General features: G+C 39.3%; 1 protein-coding gene across 1 annotated transcript in view; it reads left to right on the top strand.

Annotated features, from left to right (window-relative positions):
• Positions 1-20,883, top strand: part of ZNF804A (zinc finger protein 804A) — a 304,708-nt gene extending 283,825 nt beyond the window's left edge. Inside the window, exons 3-4 of the mRNA XM_019554628.1 lie at positions 12,093-12,223; positions 16,766-20,883. Coding sequence (XP_019410173.1) covers positions 12,093-12,223; positions 16,766-20,060 — 3,426 coding nt within the window. The 3' untranslated portion in view covers positions 20,061-20,883. The remainder of the gene's footprint in view (positions 1-12,092; positions 12,224-16,765) is intronic.
• The last annotated feature ends 549 nt before the right edge of the window (positions 20,884-21,432 follow it).

Raw genomic sequence — 21,432 nt, 5'->3', positions numbered from 1 at the left:
GTACCGCCTAGCTGAACATACAATTTTTATGTTCTCAGCATGTCTTGTTCTGGAATCCAGTAGAGATTCATCAATCTGAGAATCCCCATGTGCTGACAATAAGTTAATTGTTGTATTTCATCAGAGCTGGTTGGAGACTCTGCCCTGGGGCTGGCCCTAAATCCAGGATGAGAATGCCAGAAAACCTCATGTACCGCCTAGCTGAACACACAATTTTTATGTTCTCAGCATGTCTTGTTCTGGAATCCAGTAGAGATTCATCAATCTGAGAATCCCCATGTGCTGGGAATACCATAAAACTTCATGTGCAGTTTTTTAAAGTTCCAGTGTAGGGAAAACCTGGTATCTTTTCTCAATCACAGAATCCTTTTGGCCAGGATGTGTCAACTGCCTTATACCACAACTCCTTAGGAGCTGCAGGGCAAGGAAGTCAACCCTCTGGATTGTTGAGTGCCCCTTGGCTCCCTGCAAGCTGGCACCCCAGCACAGCTGGTGAACCCCTTTTGACAACAGCAGAGTACAGATGCATGCAGAACTGCACCACATAACTCTTAGCTTGCCAACACGGTGGAGTCATCAACCAAGGCCCACTATATAGCTGGAATCAGGCTGCAATGCAGGGACCCTGACAAACATTTAAGTTAAGGTGCAGTTAGAGCCAGCCACAAAAATGTTACACATATTTTGTGAAACTATTTTGTGGCTGGTTTCCTGTTTTGTCATGACATTAATTTCATGAACATGCAGCTGGGTTACCATTTAAGATTCAATTAACAAGTTAAGGTCAACTTAAGTGTAACATCTGGCAGGGGTCTAAGGCACAGAAATAGGAGTCTGCAGATATGAGTTCAGTTCCTACGTCTTTTAGACTTCCCATGTGATCTGGGCCATTGCAGAAAATCTAGCTGGATTTCAGATTCCCATTTGTTGTGCTAAGAAATTAATGGTTGCAAGGTGCTCAGACACTATAATGATGATAACCATCTTGGTATTAAATAGGCACAGAGAAATGCAGCAGTGAGCAGTGTAATAGGAATGAATATACATATCACCTTTCCTTGAGAGTTCGCTCATTATTTATAGATAGATAATACTTGAGGCATTGAACATTAAATTTAGATTAGTCCAACATAACTTCAATTTTATCACTGTCCATTCAGGAATGAACTGTTACAGGTTCATTCCCTTTAGAGGCCTTATGGCTCACATCGATTTAATCAGTTGTGTGATGCCTGTTCTGTTTTTATTTCTCTTCTAAAACTATTTCCCCTGTAGTACTTTCTACACTCTTGTTAGTTACTCTGCTTGGTTTTACTCTACCATCTTTTAAGTCAGAATATTTTAATGCTAACCAATGTCCAATTTTGTTACTTTTTTAGCTGTCAGGAGAGGAAACATGTTCAGAAATGGTATCAAGAGTTTTACAGGTGATTTCAAGTGAGCATTAACAAAATCTTCATGCCACCTCATCTTTATGGAAAAAGCTTTTACTGATCTGAAAAAGCTGAATCTTGTCTATCTACAATCCTTAGCATATGGATCTGATGCAGTAATTTTCACTTCTAGAAGAAGAAGGAAATACTTTTCTAGGGATTTGACTTTAAAATAAACTTGCAACTGGTTGAAACTACTTAATAGCATAAATCCCAGGGAGACAGATCTGTGAGCAGAAGGTGATATTGCTTAGTTAAAACAGCATGGAAGAAGTGATGTGATGTCTCAGGTGGTATTCTCTTTGACTCAGGTGGTCTTCTCAATCCTTCCAGTCAAGGGGAAGGGCCCTGGCAGGAGTGGATTCATCCCACAGAGCAATACGTGGCTGCAGTATGGTGTTGCCAGAAGGACTTTGGATTCTTTAATCATAGGATGTTGTTCCAAGAAGAAAGATAAATAGGAAGAGATGGAATCCACCTGATGAAAAGAAGGAAGAACATTTTCACAGATGGGCTTTCTAACCTAGCGAGAAGTGCTTTAAACCAAGTTCTCAGGGTTGGTGAGCAGGGTGGATGGAGACTGTTGGCTTAGAAATGGTATTTAAAGTTTTGCTTTAAAGCCCTGGGGGTGGAACTAGAGGGGGGGGCATGCCCCCCGGACTCGTGAGGCACCAGTCACCCATGCAGTTTCACACAGCCTTCAAATTATACAGGCTGTCTAACACAAGACCAATGGCTACAAACACAGGCTGGGAAAGAGAAGGCATGTACCACACTGTTCTATAACATGAGCTAAAGGTGTCACCGGTTAAGCCCCAGAGTTGGGGGGAGTGGGTGGAGCAGGCTGAATCCCAGTTTTGGGAGAACAGATGAAATTAGGAGAAGGCCTACAAGGACCAAATTAGTATGTGTGCATGTGATGAGCTATATGTACATGTGACGAACACAGAGAGACCAACAATGGCAGCCACAGACCAAGAGTCATCAGGAGACATCAACAGAGACCAAAGCCCCAGAGTAAGTGGGAAAGTGGGTGATCTGAAGGAATCACAAGTAGAAGGGGGAACAAGGGAGGCCTTCTCATTCTTCTTGAGAAAGCAGGTCAATCAGCTAGTTACCACATAAATATACAGATCCTGGGAAACAAGCAGGAAGAATTGGATATTCTCAAACAGTCACAAATCTACTATGTAATTGTAATAACAGAGACTTGGTGGGATAGCTTGCATGACTTGAGTACTGTCATGGATGAATAAAAACTGTTTATGAAGGAGAGGCAGGGGAGAAGAGAAGAGGAGGAGGAGGAGTGGCAATTTGTGTAAAAGAGCTGTATGATAGCTCAGAGTTCCAGTATGAAACTGGAGATAGGCCTGGTGAAAGTCTTTGGTTTAGGGTAAGAGGGGAGAGCAACGAATATGATGCATGGTGAATGTGTGCTATAGATCACCAAATGAGGTGGATGGCACTTTTTTCAAACAGATAGTAGAAATTTTCTGATCACAGGCCCTGGTTCTCAAAGGGTACTTCAGTCACCCTGACATCTGCTGGGAGGTCAATGGACAGGCAACCCAAGAAACTTTTGGAGAGTGCTGGGGACAACTTGTTGGTATATGTGTTGGAGAGGCCAACTAGGGACCATGGTCTTCTTGACCTGCTGCTCACAAACAGGGAAGAATTGGTGGGAAATGTGGATGACAGCTTGGGCAGCAGTTACCAAGCAATGATTGAGTTCAGGATCCTAAAGAAAGGAAGAAATGGGAGGACCAAAATAATGACTCTTGGGCTTCAGAAAATTGGACTTTGACTTATTCAGGGAAGTGATGGCAGGATCCCCTGGGAGGCCAGTCTGCTGGTTGTACTTTAAAGAAACCTTACTGAGGGCACAGAAAGCATCCAAATGCAAAGGAAGACTCACAATTATGACAGAATACCACCCTGGCTTAGGATGGAACTCCTCAGTGCACTAAAACACAAACAAGAAGCTTACAAGAAGTGGAAACTTGGACAAATGACTAGGAGAGGAGTGTACAAATATTGCTTGAGCACACAGGGATGAAATCAGGAAGGCCAAAGCACAACTGGAATTACAGCTAGCAAGGGAGACAGAGTAACAAGAAGGGTTTCTATGAATATGTCACCAGCAAGAGGAGGATCAGGGAAGTGTTGGTCCATTACTAAATGGGGGAGGCAACCTAGTGACAGATGATGCAGAAAAAGCTGAAATACTCCATGCCTTTTTCACCTCAATCTTCATAGGCAAGGTCAGCTCCTAAGCTACTGCATCTGGCAACAGTTTGGAGAGGAGGTGAGCAGCCAACAGTCATGAAAGAACAGGTCCAGAACTATTTAGAAAAGTTGGATGTGTATAAGTCCATGGGGCCAGACACAATGTATTTGAGGGTGCTGAGGAATTTGGGCAATGTGATTGCAGAGCCACTGGCCATTATCTTTGACAATGCCTTGTGGTTGGAAAGGTCCCAAGTGATTGGAAGAGGGTGAATGTAGTGCCCAACTTTAAAAAAGGAAAGAAGGAAGGTCCAGGGAACTACAGACTGGTCAGCCTCACCTCAGTCCCTGGAACAATCATGGAGCAGATCCTCAAGGAATCCATTTCTAAGCACTTGAAGGAGAAGAAGGTTATTAGGAACAGTCAGCATGGATTCATGAAGGACAAGTCATGCCTGACCAACCTGTTTGCCTTCTATGATGAGATGACTGGTTCTGTGGATGTGGGGAGAGCAGTGGACATGATATACCTTGACTTTAGCAAAGCTTTTGATACTGTCTCCAACAACATTCTAGCAAGCAAACTAAGGATGTATAGGTCGGATGAATGAACTATGTGGCAGATAGAAAACTGACTGGATCATCAGGCTCAAAAGGTAGTAATCAATGGCTCAGTATCTAGTTGGCAGCTGGTCTCAAGTGGAATGGCCCAGGGGTTTACCCTAGGGTTGGTTTTGTTCAATATCTTTAACAGCATAGAAGAGGGTGTGGCGTGCACCCTCAGTACGTTTACAGACGATACCAAGCTGGGTAGAATAGTAGATGCACTGGAGAGTATAGCTAGGATTTATAGAGACCTAGACAAATTGGAGGATTGGACCGAAAGAAATCTCGTGAGGTTCAGTAAAGAGAAGTGAAAAATCCTGCACTTAGGACAAAAGAACCCTGCACAGGCTGGGGATGGACTGGCTAAGTAGCAGCTCTTCAGAAAAGTGGACAGCAAGCTGAATATGAGCCAACAGTGTGTTTTTCTTCCAAAGAAAAATAACAACATACTGGGCTGTATTAGTAGGAGCATTACCAGACGATTGAGGGAAGTTATTATTCCCTTCTTTGGCACTGGTGAGACCATGTTTGGAGTACTGCATCCAGTTTTGGGCCCCCCACTACAGAAAGGATATAGACAAATTCGAAAGAGTCTAACAGGGCAATGAAAATGCTTGGAGGCACATGAGTTATGAAGAGAGGCTGAGGGAACTGGGCTTATTTAATCTGGAAAAGAGAAGACTGAAAGGGGATTTAATAACAGCCTTCAACTACCTGAAGGGTGGTTTGAAAGGAGATGGAGCTAGACTGTTCTCAGTGGTGGCAGAACAAGGAGCAATGGTCTCAAATTGCAGGAAGGGAAGTTTAGGTAAGAAATTAGGGAAAACTTTCTCATGAGGAAGGTAGTAAAGCATTGGTACAGGTTACCCACAGAAGTTGTGGAGGTCTTTAAGACCCAAGAAGAGAAAGCCTGGGCTGGGATGATCTAGTTGGGGATGGTCCTGATTTTAGCTGTGGGTTGGACTAGATGACCTCCTAAAATCCCTTCCAACCCTAGTTTTCTATGATTCTATGAATAGGTCAGTGCTTTAACTTTTTCCTTTCTTAAAAGTGAATACAAGGACCTGGATATCTTCAGCATTATAAGTTCTCTGCATAATTTGCTACAACTGCTAATCCATTTTCAGGAAGCACCAAGGATTATAGTAGCAGGAGTACTGTAGCCCCAGCCCCTTCTGGATCCTTGGGCATCTCTTTCTTCCCACCTCTTTTAAGGAGATGTCCCTAGTGCTTCTGGTTGTGCCCCAGCCAGTAAAGTGAACCCTAGTTGCTTTCGCTTCTTATGACCTATGCTGTAGAAGCAACTCTTTAGTGGTTATTTTAAGGTGGGCATGGTGGAGAGTGGGGAATGAATACAATTGACAGAGCTAAGTGAGCAGATCCACACCACACCTGCTCTAGGCAGTAACATTTTTTCCATACTTTTATAAGCTCCATGAAGGTTTCACTATTTTCCAATGACATTATCTGACTTTCTTTGTATTACACATGGTCAGCTCTGTTAATATGGAATTTATTAGCATTTTTATTAGCATATTAACTGTTTTAAAGTTCTTAGGATACTAGTTTCATAACTTAATGCCTTTGCTTCTTTTTTCCTTCTGTCAATTTTGTTATGAAAATATTCAAGTTCTTTGTGCTTCATTTTCAACCACTAAAAGTGTGTTGGCTAGCTCAAGCATATTTATTAATTTATGGTTTGTCCATGTTTTAAGCCTATTAGTTTAAAGTGCTCTGGTTACAAATACTTAAATCTTCAGTTAAAGAAAGTTCAACCTTTGTCAGTTGGCAAAAAATTTGTAAAGGAGATGTAAAAAATGTGCTCAATGCTTTGCCTGTGATTATGAACCTAGGCCCATACCTACAAAGGAACTTAGGTTCCTGGGTCCTATAGTAAAATCCACACTCCTGAGTGAAGTATCTAGTCCCCCCCCACATAAGATACTTCAGAATGAGACCTCCCCCCCCCCCCAAAATTGGCAAACCAAGGGGAAAACTCCTAAAGGTCAGAACACTGATCAGGGAGCTGCATAAGGGTGAAGTTACATGTTACAATTAGGATGTGCACAAGTTAGGTGGCATAAAAGTATGATTGATGTCTGAGCAGTCACACATGAAGTGTTAATACCCTCTCTGATCTTCACTGATCAGACTTACTGCTGTCAGTCATGTAGCAGTTTTGACCACTTAACAGCTTGATGTCCAGAAACCCCACAACTATGTATTCATTGTGCTACTAAACTGACACTGGAAGTGGCAGGGGGTTGACACAGACCATTAATACTTTGTCCTTATGGGGCTTCAAATGGGAGTTGAAGACTGATCTTCCATGATATAGATACCTGGGGCTTGTATATTAGTAAAAAAATGGCCTTACTTCCTTTGGTTAAATCAAAATTTCCAGAGATAGAAAAGCAATACTTGTGCTTCTTTGTAAATGGAGGTATTGGCAGTGGAAGTCTCAGCTTCTGAGTGGAGTATGGACAAATGGTAATTATAGTACAAAATGCATAGTGAATATTAAGAACCCTACTTCCCAGGATTTACAGGGGACAGTTTATGGTTCTGCTGAACCAGGAGTAAGACAGGAATCACATTGAGACTCTCATACTCCCAGGTTAGTTCAACCTGATTCAGACTTTTTCCTAGCCAGGAACACTTCCTTTCCCTCAGCAGCTCAGGTGTACAGATGTCACTGGTGCTCCTCATGAACAGAGGGAAGAATAGTAATGATAAACACCAGCTCTTCCCTAGCATATAGACTCAAGTAATATGCGCAGTCCATGAATGGCTCATGACTTGTGCATTTCAGTGTACAGGAAGACAACCAATTAACCTCTATAGAGGGTAAAATGTTGATATTGTAGGTCTGATCCAAAAGTCAAATTAAAGTTAATGGAGTTCTGCATGAGTGTATGTATCCATCCATATTGTAGGAATGAAGCCTTAGGGTCAGGTTTCCCTCAGCTTGATGTCTTGCACAGCCATTTACAAATGAGTTAAAAGTGGTCATAGAATGCTATCTAATAAGAACAGTTACATTTTATACCCATCTTGCTTCCATGTGAATAACTTCCACAGGTGCAGGCCAGTAGAAAATCTGGCCTTCAGAGAAATCTCTTGCCTAAATTATTAATGACAAACTATTTGATGAGTTCTCTACTTGTTTGAACTTTTATACTTGCAGTTAGATTTTCACTCATAATTTGCATAGAAAGAATTCATGGATATAAATGCATATATATTATAAATTAACAATGGAGGGTTATAATTTATAATTCCAGTACACAAAATCATATTAAGGAAAAGAGAATCTCAACATCTCTTTCAAAACTTCCCATAGAACACTCTACAATATATCAATATATCAAATAATATATAGACTACAGGTGTTTCTTTCCATTTATCCTTTTTACCTTCTTAGGTGTATTTATTTGTGGTCCATTCCTATAAGCACTTACTGCTTTTTTATTGTTAGCAGCCTGAATAAGAATTTATAAGGATGGGAGCTTTCAGTTATAGTTTATCAGATGAATAGATTTATAGGAGAAAATAACAACAGTATTCAGAAAGAATTAGTATTAAGCCAGTTCTTCCTGACGTATGAATAGGGAAGACATGTCTTCATATAAGTAACTCATAGGGATGTGCAAAACTTAGGGTGCTAATTCAACTTGAAGGAGATTTGGCCTGATTTGGTGCCTGAATCTCCAAATCTGAATTGAATCAGGAGACCAATGAAAAGGTCCAAATCGCTTAGAAGCTCTCCAAATCAATTCAAAAAAGATTCAGAGAGCTTCAGTGATTCAGGCAGTCCCCACCCATTGCAGCAGGGAGCTGGACCCCCACCAGGCCCCATCCCCTGCCTGCTCCCCCAGTCACCCCAGTGCACCCAGCCCCCCCATGGCTTCCCCACCCACCCCAACTCCTGGTGCTTTAAAAAAAAGCCCTCACATACTGGATGCTGCCGAGTGGAGGGGCAATCCCTGCTGCCACCCACTGTCCCATGCCATGTGAGAGTCTCTGCCATGAGTCTCACAACCCCCCCACTCTACCAGACCCCCCATGACTGCCCCTCTTGCCCCAGCTCCAGCCCTTTAAGAAAAAAACCCAACACCCCCCCAAGACTCACCTGCTCCTTGGGGCTTCTGGGGGCTTGTGCAGAGCTCCCCACCCAGCACGGGGTAGTGGGGCAGCCATGCCAGCCTTTTATTCTTAAAGGGCTGGAGCTGGGATGGGCAAGGCAGCCATGGGGGGGCTGGGCCAGCAGGGGGGAGGTTGGGGGGTTTGTGGCAGAGCCCTCCATGCAGCATGGGGCAGTGGAGGGCAGCACCCAATGAGTTGGGGTTTTTTTTTCAAAGTGCCAAGAGCTGGGTCAGGTGGGGTAGCCATTGCCAGGGCTGGGAGAGTGGGCAGGGGATGGGACAGTGATTTGAATCACCAGATTGAATCACTGTCCCCTAAATTGGCTGTGTCTGAATCCAAAACAAATGCTAGCCACTTTGCACAGGCCTAGTAACTCAGGTCCCAGACTTACCAACACTTACTGCAAGAATATGCCACTGACTATGCATAGTAGCATGTTTTATTAAAAGCTATCTAAATAATTTAAATAGAGAAGTTTCTATACCAACATTTTTTTTATTAAGTCATTTGCATATTCTGTAGAGGAGATTAGAAAAAAGGAAAGAAAAAAATTCACATAGTATAACTTCTTATGTAACACACACAGCAATTAAATTCATAAATATTTACTTTTACTACAATAAAAGCTTTGTTATTTGCCACCCATGAGGAATGGGGGGTGTCAGATAACAAAATATGCTGGTTAATTGAGAGGCCCAAACAGGTATCTTTGCCTGTTTGGGCCGCCATTTCTCCTGCCATGTTTGGGGCATCGCCAACCCTCCCACCACGTTGCCGACCCTCCTGTGGGCCCTGAGGGATGGGGAGGAGGGCCCCATGCAGCCTGCTATGCCCCGGGCCATGGGGGCTCAGCGAAACCAGAAGTGCCACAGTGGGCACTTCTGGTTTCACTTTACCTTAGAAGCCGGCATGCCATTTGATAAGACATGCCAGCTTGTAAGGTGCCGGTTGACAGAGCTTTTACTGTATATGAAAGACCATCCAGAGCTAGTTGAGAGAAGAGTGAATCTGGAATGAACAGGTATATGAAGAGAAAAAAACGTTCTCTGAACGTTTAGCTGTGCAAATTAAAACTGACCTCAGGCACCTTTATGTTATAACACCTATTCACAACAGTTAAGCAAAACAATTTCCTTACATAACAATATTCAGTATTTCTTCTGTGCTTACATGTGCTGAACAAATAGCAGCTGGTTAATTTGACATGAAACTCAGATTGACACCGTGATATTATTTTGCAATATCATGTTGCTTGAAAATAGTTTTGAACAGCATGGACTGTTTTTGTGTACACAACACAAATGCACATGTCTTTCCATAAGCCAGCAATGGATACATCCATACTGGGAAACAAGATTTTCTGGTCCTGTTCAATGCAAGTCTCAAGGAATTTAGTTACAGAGTTCAGCTGTAGAAGCTCTCCAATTGTGTAGTAAATACAAATATACAATATTTAGTGCCAGATTCATAACCCCTGCTGACACTTACATAAATAGAATATTCACTTCAACCTACCTATGGAAGGAAAGTATGCAAAACTGACCCTTACGGGGAACTCAAGGCAATAATTATCACAATAATTATAATTAAGTACTCATAAAGGTTAGTTTTGCTCAGATTGGCTCAGTTTCTTCTTGTAAGTCTTTAAGATGAAAACTGAAAACTTATTTCCCTTAAACAGTAATATGGCTGTCCTTATCTTTTTGCATTTTTTTTTCTTATTCATTGAATGAGTAGTTGAAAGAAAAACACATATTTATGGTCAGAAAATGATAAAATGCCACAATAAGCAGTGACATTCATTCTTCTGTAGTATCCGTGTCCTTTGTTTCTGCACATTTTTTACATCAACTACTATACTCAATGCTCAAAATGCATTTAATAAATGAATGCAAAGTTTCAAGCGTGAGTGCAAAGTGGAACCAGGGTCAGTATCATATTATCTATAGGAAAACAAGATTACACAGAGGTAAGGAATTTTATGAAAAAACACCTTCACACTTTTGGTCTACTGCTTTAAAATAAAGCAATCGTACATCCAAGTCTTGCTTGAGCTATTTAACCTTGCACTTCTTTTAGCATGGTAATAAAGTTGTTGATGATTCTAGCTAGGAAACATTCACAATCACTTATCTTTCCAATCATTTCTCTATACCCATCAAACTTTCCCTCAAAAGTATAGAAAACTGCTGGCAAAATAATGGGAAAGTTGTAGAAAAAAGGTAACATTCATCTATCTGAAAGTATTTCACTTGTCTATATGTCTGTGTGTTTTAGGTATCACCCAAAATGACAGACAGACAAGCACAGAGGATAAGCAGATTGTGTTGTATTATACTTTGTTGTCTTTTTATTTGTAATTTCAGTGACAGGATCAAATTAGAAAGAACAAAGACAGAAAAATAGCAAAGGAAAATAGAAATTAGTGTTTATTGGGCAGTTCTTCTGCTCCACTGCCTGCACTTCTGGAACGGACAACTCTGACAGGATAGATTTGAGTACACCTTTAATGACATAAATTCAGACAATTTCTGGTATTGTTGGTTCTCTGTGCCAAATGACTACTGATCTTTGTCGATCATAGTGCTTTCATATACCAAGGTTTATGGCTATGGAAACAATGGTATCACAACAGGCTCCTAGCAGTTCCCTTGTGGTGTTTTATCCACTTAAAAAAAAATCCTGTCTGTGCTATTATTCATATCAGACCCCTACATTATATGTATGCCACCATTAATGGGGAATGAACCACAAAAATGTTCTGTAAATAATGTAGAATAAGTTTACGACTCATTTTAAATTTAAAATGCCTTAAATTTAATTTAAGTTTAAATTTAAATTTAAATTTAATGTTTGACTGGAGGTTGACAATTAGCTGACTGCTGCCATGGCCATGATTGCTAGATAGGGTGAAGGACTTTTTTATGATTAATCACAAATTTCAACCTTGACAATTTTTGCTGGTAGAACTAGATAAAATCTATTTATCAAATTTCCACTTTCCAAAGCATATAACAAAGATTAACCAATTTGTCAAAATCAAAGATTTAACATTTTTGTAGAGAAAATAAGCTTTATTTTTTCAAAGTAACAAAGCAATGCACGTGGCATGCATTGCTTTATTTTTCACTTTAAAAATCTATCAAATGTTGGACATGTTTAGCTGACTCAATGATCCCATAATATAAAATTTTGGATTGTCTATTCAGAATGATAAAAACATTTTTCTTGTATATCTATTGTTTTTCCATTCATCCTGAAGTCCTAAATTCACCTAAAGTATAACCTCATTGTACAAGGTAAGATTATACCAGGAATGAATTTAAGTAAATGGATACAAAAATGTAAGAAATTGAGAGAGAGAATCATGTAACCATCTAGTGTACTTTTTAATGTTGCTGAGCAAACTAAAAATTGGATGTTCTTTTCTTTCCTTTTTCTTATTTTACAGAAGACTATACCTGGCAAAATTGCTACTAAATTTTGTAAACAGAACAAATATAACACTGTAGTAACGGTAATGCTATGGTGTATTTAGCTAATCCTCTCTATTTGTGTAAATGAACAAATTCGCCGTTTTTGCAATAATAGAAAATGATAGCCTTTATAGGTGTTTTCTGCTGTTTTTGTGCATCCTTTTTATATTAAATCTCTTTTTTTCATTTTTAATTTTTTTAATAGAGACTCAAGGAACTGAAACACAGGGAGTTTGCTCGAAATGTAGCTTCTAAGTCAAGAAAAGATGAAAGGAAGCAGGAAAAGGCCCTTCAACGTTTGCACAAATTAGCTGAACTAAGGAAAGAGACATCTTGGTAAGTGGATATTTACTGAAATGTAAAACACACTAGTATTTAATTCTCAGACTCTTGGGGTTGTGGGACATGGCATTATTAAGACCCTCATCCAGAACAAGCTGCACATGTTTTTATAGTATTCTTGAAGATGTATGCCTGCTGTAATTTGATTTGGCACTACATGGGGAAATAAATGTTTAACGTTACTTTTTCAGTGAAGCTAAAATGACATGTAGTTTTAGTTTTTAAGAAAATGTTCCATGCATATTTCATGGAACTAGGCACTGTTGTTGAAAGCATTAGTGAACTAGGTCATACATTTGAAGCCTGGCATTACTTCATTGATGAAGAGAGAAATACATTCTATTTTTCCCAGATGTAACAGATCTGTGTGATTTAGTGTTCAAACTGGTTACCTGGGAATGCATCCCAAAATCTAGTTTTACATTTAAATAACTGGCGAACCTGTATTAAAATATAAAGGTTTTTTTCCACTTTTCCCTAGCCTAGTAGAGTACATAAGAGTCACTTGATACCTGTTGTCCATTCTTATTGAATTTGGAAATACATTCTTAATTGATATTAACAGATCTTAGTTTGCTGGAGTTGACAGCATGTGTAATAAAAAAATTAAATACTTCTGATGCTGAGGGTCTAGTGAAAGTGCTTTTGAACCAATTTCGGTTTATGTAATGTAGTCACAAGAAGAAAAAAGCTGGTGATTGCTGTGTAAACAGAATGTTTATTCAGACTTTGTTTCCAGGTGCATCTCACTACATAAACTGCCAGATACCGCAGTTGACCAAATATTCTGCAGTTTCTGTGGAGAGCTGGCAATCTTTGTAACTTGGATGTTGTGCAACATACTGAAACGAAGGTCTCCTCTAGAAGTGGGGATGTCATGGATGTGGGTAGTGTGCATATGGAATGAACAACACAGAATCTGATTTTGAATTTCTTTAGTGACAATAACTTTTTGAGATGTATTGAGTGTGGTTCTACTTTTTTTCATCAGGTTCATTTGGAACCTTTAGATAACACATAGGTAATTTTATCTCACTGTTATGGTTCATAGAATATATAACATTAAATACTTTAATGGTATACTATGGAGATAATGAAAGGCAGTAGCAACTTTGGAAGTTCTAGCTGGGCTCCAGGGGTGCTTTGTACATGTAAAGAAGGTGCAGTAGTGCTACTTGTTTCATCAGAGAAAAGACAGACATGTTTATTACAGTGAGGTTATACTCTAAAAAGTAACACTGTGGGGTTCTGTATTCATTCTCTCTCGATGACTTGCATATTGATTAACTTACAGATAAAAATTCAAAATAACTGGACTGTAAAGTAAATGTGCAATTTGAAAATCTATCAACAGTCTTCATTTCTCGCTCTACATTTTATAAACAACAATATTAATTCTGCAAGCAGAAATTAACTGGCCATTTTTATTATTCCTGAATTTGTCTTTCTTGCTCATTTTGAGTTGACTGTTCTGTAGCACATACCTGTTCTGTTCACTGAATTCATAAATGTGCGAGAGCTAAGATATGTGGGACCAAATTTGCATTGAACCTCAATTATCCTCACAAAATATGGATTTGTATTTATTTTGTGACTCTAAACTGCTAGCAAACTTAACACTAGAATATTTAAAATTCATTTACTTGTTTGATGACAAAATTAGGGATTTTAAATGAAAATCTGCAGGAAAAGGAGCAGGTTATTGAATGAAGTGATGATATTTTGCAGTCTTTAATAACGGAGTATTGTGGAACATTAGAAATAAATAAAGAGACAGAACTCAAATTAAAAATTAACTTTTATTACTCAAAGCATGTTTTATTGTTCTGCATTTCTGTATAATGCTTTATTTAAATAGTATCATAAAAACACAAAAAACTGCATTTGCAAATAAATTAGAACTTCATTAAATTTAATTGATAGAATATAATGTATATTACAATACAGGACTACAGGACTATGAGAATAAACAATCAGATCTGGCTTAAGTGTTGTTCTTAGAGTGCAATAGAGATACAAAACATTTTACTGGGACTTTCTAGGTTGGACCCAGGCTTGCCAATCCAAGAAAAAAAGGTTATATTAACAATCAATAAACTTTTTACTGTCAACCAATCTGTTTTACTAATATATGATTTTACTGGCATATGTTTCATATACTGTAAATATAACTTGTAGCTCTAGACAGCAATAACAAAGGCTGGATTCAAATTTAATGCAGTCTTACTTAGCTGCAGCAATGCTGTCCCCCACTCCTGGGATCTTCTATTCACTCCCACATCCTGATAGGCCCCAACCACATAATGCAATATATATATATCAGCATATAAGCAGAAAGGGATCTTGGAGTCATAGTGAACTCCAAGATGAACATGAGTCATCAGTGTGATGAAATCATCAGCAATGCTAACCACACTTCATCATGCATCAGCAGATGCATGACAAATAGAACCAGGGAGGAGATACTTCCCCTCTATGCGGCAATGGTCAGACTACAGTTGGAGTACTGCATCCAGTTTTGCACACTGTACTTCAAGAAGGATGTCGATAGACTCAAGAGGGTCCAGAGGAGGGCCACTTGTATGGTTAGGGGCTTACAGGACAAGCCCTATGAGGAGAAACTGAGGGACCTGGACCTCTTCAGCTTCTGCAAGAGATACCTGAGACATGATCTTGTGGCCGCCTAAAAATTCATTAGGGGGATGCAGCAAGGGATTGGAAAGGCTCTGTTCACCAGGGCGCCTCTTGGGGTAACAAGGAAAAATGGTCACAGACTGACAGAGAACAGATTTAGGCTCGATGTCAGGGAGAACTTCTCCATAGTAAGGGTGGCCAAAATTTGGAATGGGCTTCCAAGGAAGGTGGTGCTCTCCGCTACCTTGGGGATCTTTAAGAGAAGGCTCGATTGGCATCTGGCTGAGGTCATCTGACCCCAGCACTCTTTCCTGCCATGGCAGGGGGTCAGATTTGATGATTTGTTGAGGTTCCTTCCAACCCTAGCATCTATGAATCTACAATTTTAAAACAATTTGGAAGCCTACCAGTGCCTCAATGATAATTATAAAATTAATTCTAAATTTCTATATATTTTGGCATTTGATTTTGTTCTTTTTAATATGGAAAATCTGAGCTTCCCCTGCCCACTTTGCTCACCAGGATATGGGTCCAATTTCAGCTGTCCCCATGCTACTTTGTGGTGCTAAGCAGCCCTGATATACCAGTGCCTTCCCCCTGCTCATGCCATTGCCCCTCACTCCCAAGCCACAACCTGCCCCCCCGCCCCAACCTAGCCAGTGTCCCTCACTCCAAACCCACAGTCTCCTGGCCCTGTCAATGCCCCTCACTGCCAACACACAGCCCCCTCAGCCCTGCTGGTACCCCTCACTCTCAACCCACTGGCCACCAGCCCCAGACCCCAGCCTTCCACACTGGGAGCCTGAGAGCAGGGGGAAGTGGGTCCAGAGTCAGGGGCACCAACAGGGCCAGGGCCAGGGCGCGGGCCAGGGCCAAGAGGCTGGGAGTGAGAGGCAATGACTGGGGATCCCTGCTCATGATGAACCCTTTTCTAGTGAGTTTTCTATATTGAGTTCTATCCCAAGTAGGCTAAACTTGGTAACACATCTACATAGTTACAGGGGTGTTGGTTGTAGCTGTGTTGGTCTAAGGACATAGGCAGACAACGTTCTTTGTGTAAAACTGGTGTCTTTTATTAGAGTAAAATAGTTGTAAAAAATTCTCTTTGCAAGCTTTCAGGTACAAACACCCTTCTTCAAGCAGGAGTGTCACATAGTCACATGCACTAAACCTTTTGAGTATTCAGATTTATCCATCATTGCTTTAAAAATGTAATTTTGATTTTCCAGTTAAAACAGAAGTGTTGTATTTCATTTTGACTAAAAGTTGCTATTGGCTGAGTTTCAAAAATAAAATGACCTATTTTACTGCAAAAATGCTCAGACTGTTGTGTATAGACTACTTGTGCTCTGTAGGTCAGTTATTTGTAGTCTGTAGAAATTTTGTTTTTCATGTGTTTTTATCTATTTTTGCTTTCTATTGAATGAAACATGAACACTTGTAGGAGGACATGTAATGATTGTTAAAAGAAGACAGTCATAGACTTAAAAAAAAAATCTAGGATGAATACTGAGAGCATAAATACTTTCAGCGACTATTTTTCCATGTAAGAATTCGCAGAGATTGCCATAACTGTATTTATAATCACAAAAATGAAGGTCATCAATACAGTGATCATATGGAGAAGGGGAGCTAATATCTGAGGTTGTGAGTGAGGTGAAGGTCAGCTAAGAGACTTTTTTAGTTTAAATATATTTTGCAATATGAAAAAGTTCATTCATGTTTTGAAGCTGTGACTTTTTGTAGCAAACAATTTGTTAGATAACCTGTTTTTGTAGAATCCTTGATGGATACAAATATAAAAATCACATTTCTATGTAATTGTACAGTGGGAATGCAGTAACTGTCGACATTTAATTTCTCTGAAGTGTACTTATGGCAGGTTGTGTTTTGTTTTTTCAGTGCTCCTGGGAGTGGCCCCATGTTCAAGTCCACTACTGTTACTGTGAGAGATAATTGTAATGAAATCTCACAAAATGCTGTCGTAGACTCTTCTAACAAACAACAAGATTTCAATTCCACATTAATGTACAAGGCACAGAATACTAAAGATATTGCTTCTATTGCTTCTTCCACTTCTGAAAGTACAAGCAGTAATGCATCTGACACTAATAAACTTGGGAATCAAATACATGGAGCTCAAGGACACAAAGTTGGATTCTCTTTTGCTTTTCCAAAGAAAGCTTCTGTCAAACTGGAGTCCTCAGCAGCTGTTTTCTATGAATATAATGATGAAACATCTTTTGAACATGGAGTTAGCAGAAGAAGTAGATTTGTTCCAGGTTCCTGTAATCTTCAGTCTCCATCCACAACAGAAATGGTTCTGTGCTCTGAGGAGAAACATAATGATATTCACTCACTAATGGAAAAATGTACTGACACAGCAGAAGCTGCAGAGTTTCAGGAACCAAAAGAACTAGCCAGTAATGAAAACACAACACTCGAGAATACAGAAATGCTGCCTGCTGTTTCTCATTTGGAACAATCTATGTATTCTGGTTTGAATGGCTACTGCACTGACATAAATTCAACAGCATTCCCAGATACAACTCCACCCACAGCTACCATCTGTAATCAAGAACTACCCATAGAATGTAACACTTCTGACCTACTGGGAAACAAATCCACAGCTTTTGTTGTCACAGAGAATAATTTGTCTTTGCATGATATCACTGAGGAAAATAAGGAAGGCATTAATAGTAATTCCTCCAAGGCTGAAAATGAAATTAAAAAACTTGGGTCCAATGTATTAATTTCCTCAAATTATGAAGGGAGCAGTGCAGCCTTGCAAAATAAATCAGATTCATATAAAAGATCTTGTGAACCATTTGTTCCTGTCCTTAGTAAACATGGATCTACTATTCTTCAGTGGCCATCTGAAATGTTAATTTACACCAATACAGAACCATCAGTTTCCTACAGTTGCAATCCTTTATATTTTGACTTCAAGTCATCAAAATCAACTAACAGTTTAGAGAAGAGTAAGCATGAGTTAAATGTACCTCACTCTCACCACAAGACTGAGTCTGACCGGAGCCTAGTTTGGGATTATGCTGATAAATCTATTTCAGAGTTAGCTGACTGTGAAACAGAAATGTGTAAGAATGTGGGCAATCATGCATCCTCAATTAAAACTGATGGTGTTTCAACTAAAAGCTATGATTCTGAAAAACAAGTTAAATTGTGCTTAGACAACTCTTTCAGAATTGGAGAAACAGAAAAGTACCACATTTCGAGAAGAAATTCACGACAGGATACTGCGATAGATGAGGGACAGAATAAAGGATGGATCAAAGAACCTTGTGAAAAATGGTTTCGCAAAAACAGAAAAAGAAGAGGGAGGAGAAAACTGTGTCATCATCATCATGGGAAAACTGGAAAGGCAGTAGATGAAATTTCTTTAACAGCTGGACAGGAAATTAATTATCTTAAGGAAAATAAACTTCAGCCTCTTCAGAACGCTCCAAACATGTGCAAGTCTGAAATTAGCAGCATGTGGTTAGCTTCAGAGGAAATGCAACAGTCATGTCAAAAACCTGGCATTGAAAACAGTGATCATAAAAGAGTTATGTTCACAGCAGCACACATACATGAGCATAGGGGCACATGTGCTATTTGGAACACAACAAATAGCAATGACCACTGCACTGATTTTAAACATCTCCACAGAAAATACAAAGCAAGCTCTCACAAATGCTCAAAAAAATTAACTTTGAATTCCAGAAGACATAACTTAATGTACTCTAGAACATTTTGTGGTTGGAGAGTCAAAAGGTCTACCTGTAGTCCAGATCATAAATGTCTGGGCCAATATAATAAGGAAAAATGTACAAGTCAAAGCCAGTCTATAAAGAGAGCTTACAACTTTCTGACTGATGAACCTGAACGATCCCATAGAAAACGAAGACAACAAACATATTCTTGTTCGTCAGATGAAAGTTCATATAAACAGACATTTTTATCACAAGAGTGTTTAAATCAAATGAGTAATCTAACTGTACCGTGTAAACCTAAAGGGAAAAGGAGAAGGAAAAAAAATAGAATTCATCATGCGTTTGTTGACAGGGAACTAAAAAGAAATGAAAATTATAGGCCTTTGAAAGACAGTTCTACAGTAAATATTTTGGGGGAATTGTTAATTCAAGATAATATTGAACAAACAAAATCTCAACCCATAATGGATTATGCAAAAGATAAGGACCAAATAATGCAGTTGGGAGAAAACAATTTGCCTCTACAAGCTGATAGTTTGCATTCAGTAGAAAAAGACAAATCAACAGAGTGTTTCGGGATGGAGAGCACTCCAAATGCATTTTTGGAGGATGCCACACACTCTGCTTCTTCTGTTTCTGATCATTGTGTTCAAACAACAGCAACACAAGAGAACAAGCTGGAAGAAGAAAAGAAACATGAAAATATAACTGTTCATGAAACTCAAGCTCCATATAAAGTGCCCAATATTGACAGAAATGTGGAACAAACTCCTCCTAAATCTTATCTATGCCACTATGAAGTAGCTGAAACTGTACCACAAGAGAAAATAAACGAAGCAACCAGTGAATGGTTACGGTACAATTCAGGCATTTTTAACAGCCCACCACCTTTGCCATTCAAAGAAGCACACATAAACAGTCATACCTTTTTAGCTACTGAACAGATACTTACCCCATTCACATTACCTGATCAGACTTTGATATTTCCCCAAGAAAACCATGAGAAATTTAAAGATCTGCAATGTGAGGCTTATCAGCAGATCATGCAGCAAAACATGCTGGCTAACAAGATGAAATTTACCTTTCCTTCCCCTGCAATTCAACCTTCAAACTCTCCTCTGCAGCCATTACCTTTGCAGCAGCCACTGTGTTCTACCTCTGTAACCACAATCCATCACACTGTTTTACAGCAGCATGCTGCTGCTGCTGCCGCAGCTGCAAGTACCTTTAAAGTTCTTCAGCCTCACCAACAGTTCCTGTCACAAGTCCCAGCTCTTTCAAGAACACCTGTACCTCACCTATCAGTTGGACCTCGACTTTGTCCAGGAGGCCACACAACTTTTATTGCTCCCCCACATTTGCCACTAATTCCAACTTCAGTTCTTCATCCAAGTCACCTGGCTTTTCCTCCTTTGCCCCATGCGCTTTTCCCCTCGTTGCTGTCCCCACATCCAGCTGTCATTCCATTACAGCCCCTCTTCTAGGCTTGACTTTCTAGAATACAAATGGGAAGAAGAACTCCAAGTAAACATATTGCTCTATCTAAAGCACTCCTAGGTTTTGACATTCTGCAAATGATTGAGATTGGTTAAAATGCCTCATTAATTTGGAATCATTTACTGTAAGTGTAATGATGCAAGTACTTTATGTAAATTTCTGATCTATAATATAATTAAAGCACTGAATAGTCTGACACTAATATGAACTATATATATATAAGTGAAATTATGTCTTAGAATATAATGTACATAAAATATATTTATAGTACTGTAATTTATGTTGTAAAGTATGCTCCTTTTTTTTAATCTTTGTGTACTTGCACCTATTTACTGTTTAGACAAAGCTAATGCACTATGTTTTGTACTATGTTCCTTGAAACTGTAAATCTAGTGACAAACTATCTCTTGCAATAAATTTTTGTTAACTATTTAAGTATATCAAAAATCATTCATTGTAAACCTCACAGATGTTATTCTTCACCCTCTGAATAATGTACCCAACTCTGCTATATTTGGATCAAGTTTTCTATCATTCAGTGATTTATCACCAAGGCTCAGAGGTTAATACCTTAAGGGCAAGTATCTTACTGAGCAAGGCAAAAAGGGTAATAGATCTGTTTGTGTTAGCAGTTCAATGTCACTGAGACAAATTTTGCTTACAAGCAGTATGTGACCAAACTACCATCTGTTTGAACCACTTTATTTTTATTATTTATTTAACCACAAAACGTGTACCTAAAATACCAAAAAACATGTAACTAAAGTAACATAAATGACAGCTAAAAACAATAAAAGCAGAATATCAAAGAACATCATCTAAGAATATCAGTGCTTGAATATTAAAGAATAGAGAGGGCCAGCGTACCATCAAGCACCCAGTTATTCTCTACTTCCAAGAGGCTATTTTATACATACATCTTTGTAGGAGATTACACCCACAAAAATATTTTAAACCTGTAAGACTACAGGCATAGTGGCATACAAGCATAGTGAATAGTCATTGATGTAACTGAAATTCTAGGGCTAGGGACAGAAATTAAACATAAACTCATATAAGTGACCATAAACTGTTTCAAGAATGTAATACAACAGAAGTTCAGTGTACATAAACTGCTTTCAAAATGGCCAAAACTGGTCTAAGATAAACATGGATGGATGTAAATCAGACTTAACTGATTTAGCTTAAATTGGTTCCTTGAACTTCTGTCCCCAATCCCTTCACTATTCAAATTAACTCATAGTACCTCAGCATCCTTGGATGTTTTGCACTTCTGCTGTGATCCCCTCCACTCCACACTCCCCTTGCAGGGTGGGCAGGCTAGCCTTGGCCCAAGCTGTGTGCTCTAGCACCACCCTC

Source organism: Crocodylus porosus, unplaced genomic scaffold (assembly GCF_001723895.1).
Source record: "Crocodylus porosus isolate Cpor-Errol unplaced genomic scaffold, CroPor_comp1, whole genome shotgun sequence".
NCBI classification, from domain to species: Eukaryota; Metazoa; Chordata; order Crocodylia; family Crocodylidae; genus Crocodylus; species Crocodylus porosus.
The sequence above is the reverse complement of the archived record's forward strand: the minus strand, read 5'-3'. Positions and strand labels throughout refer to the sequence as shown.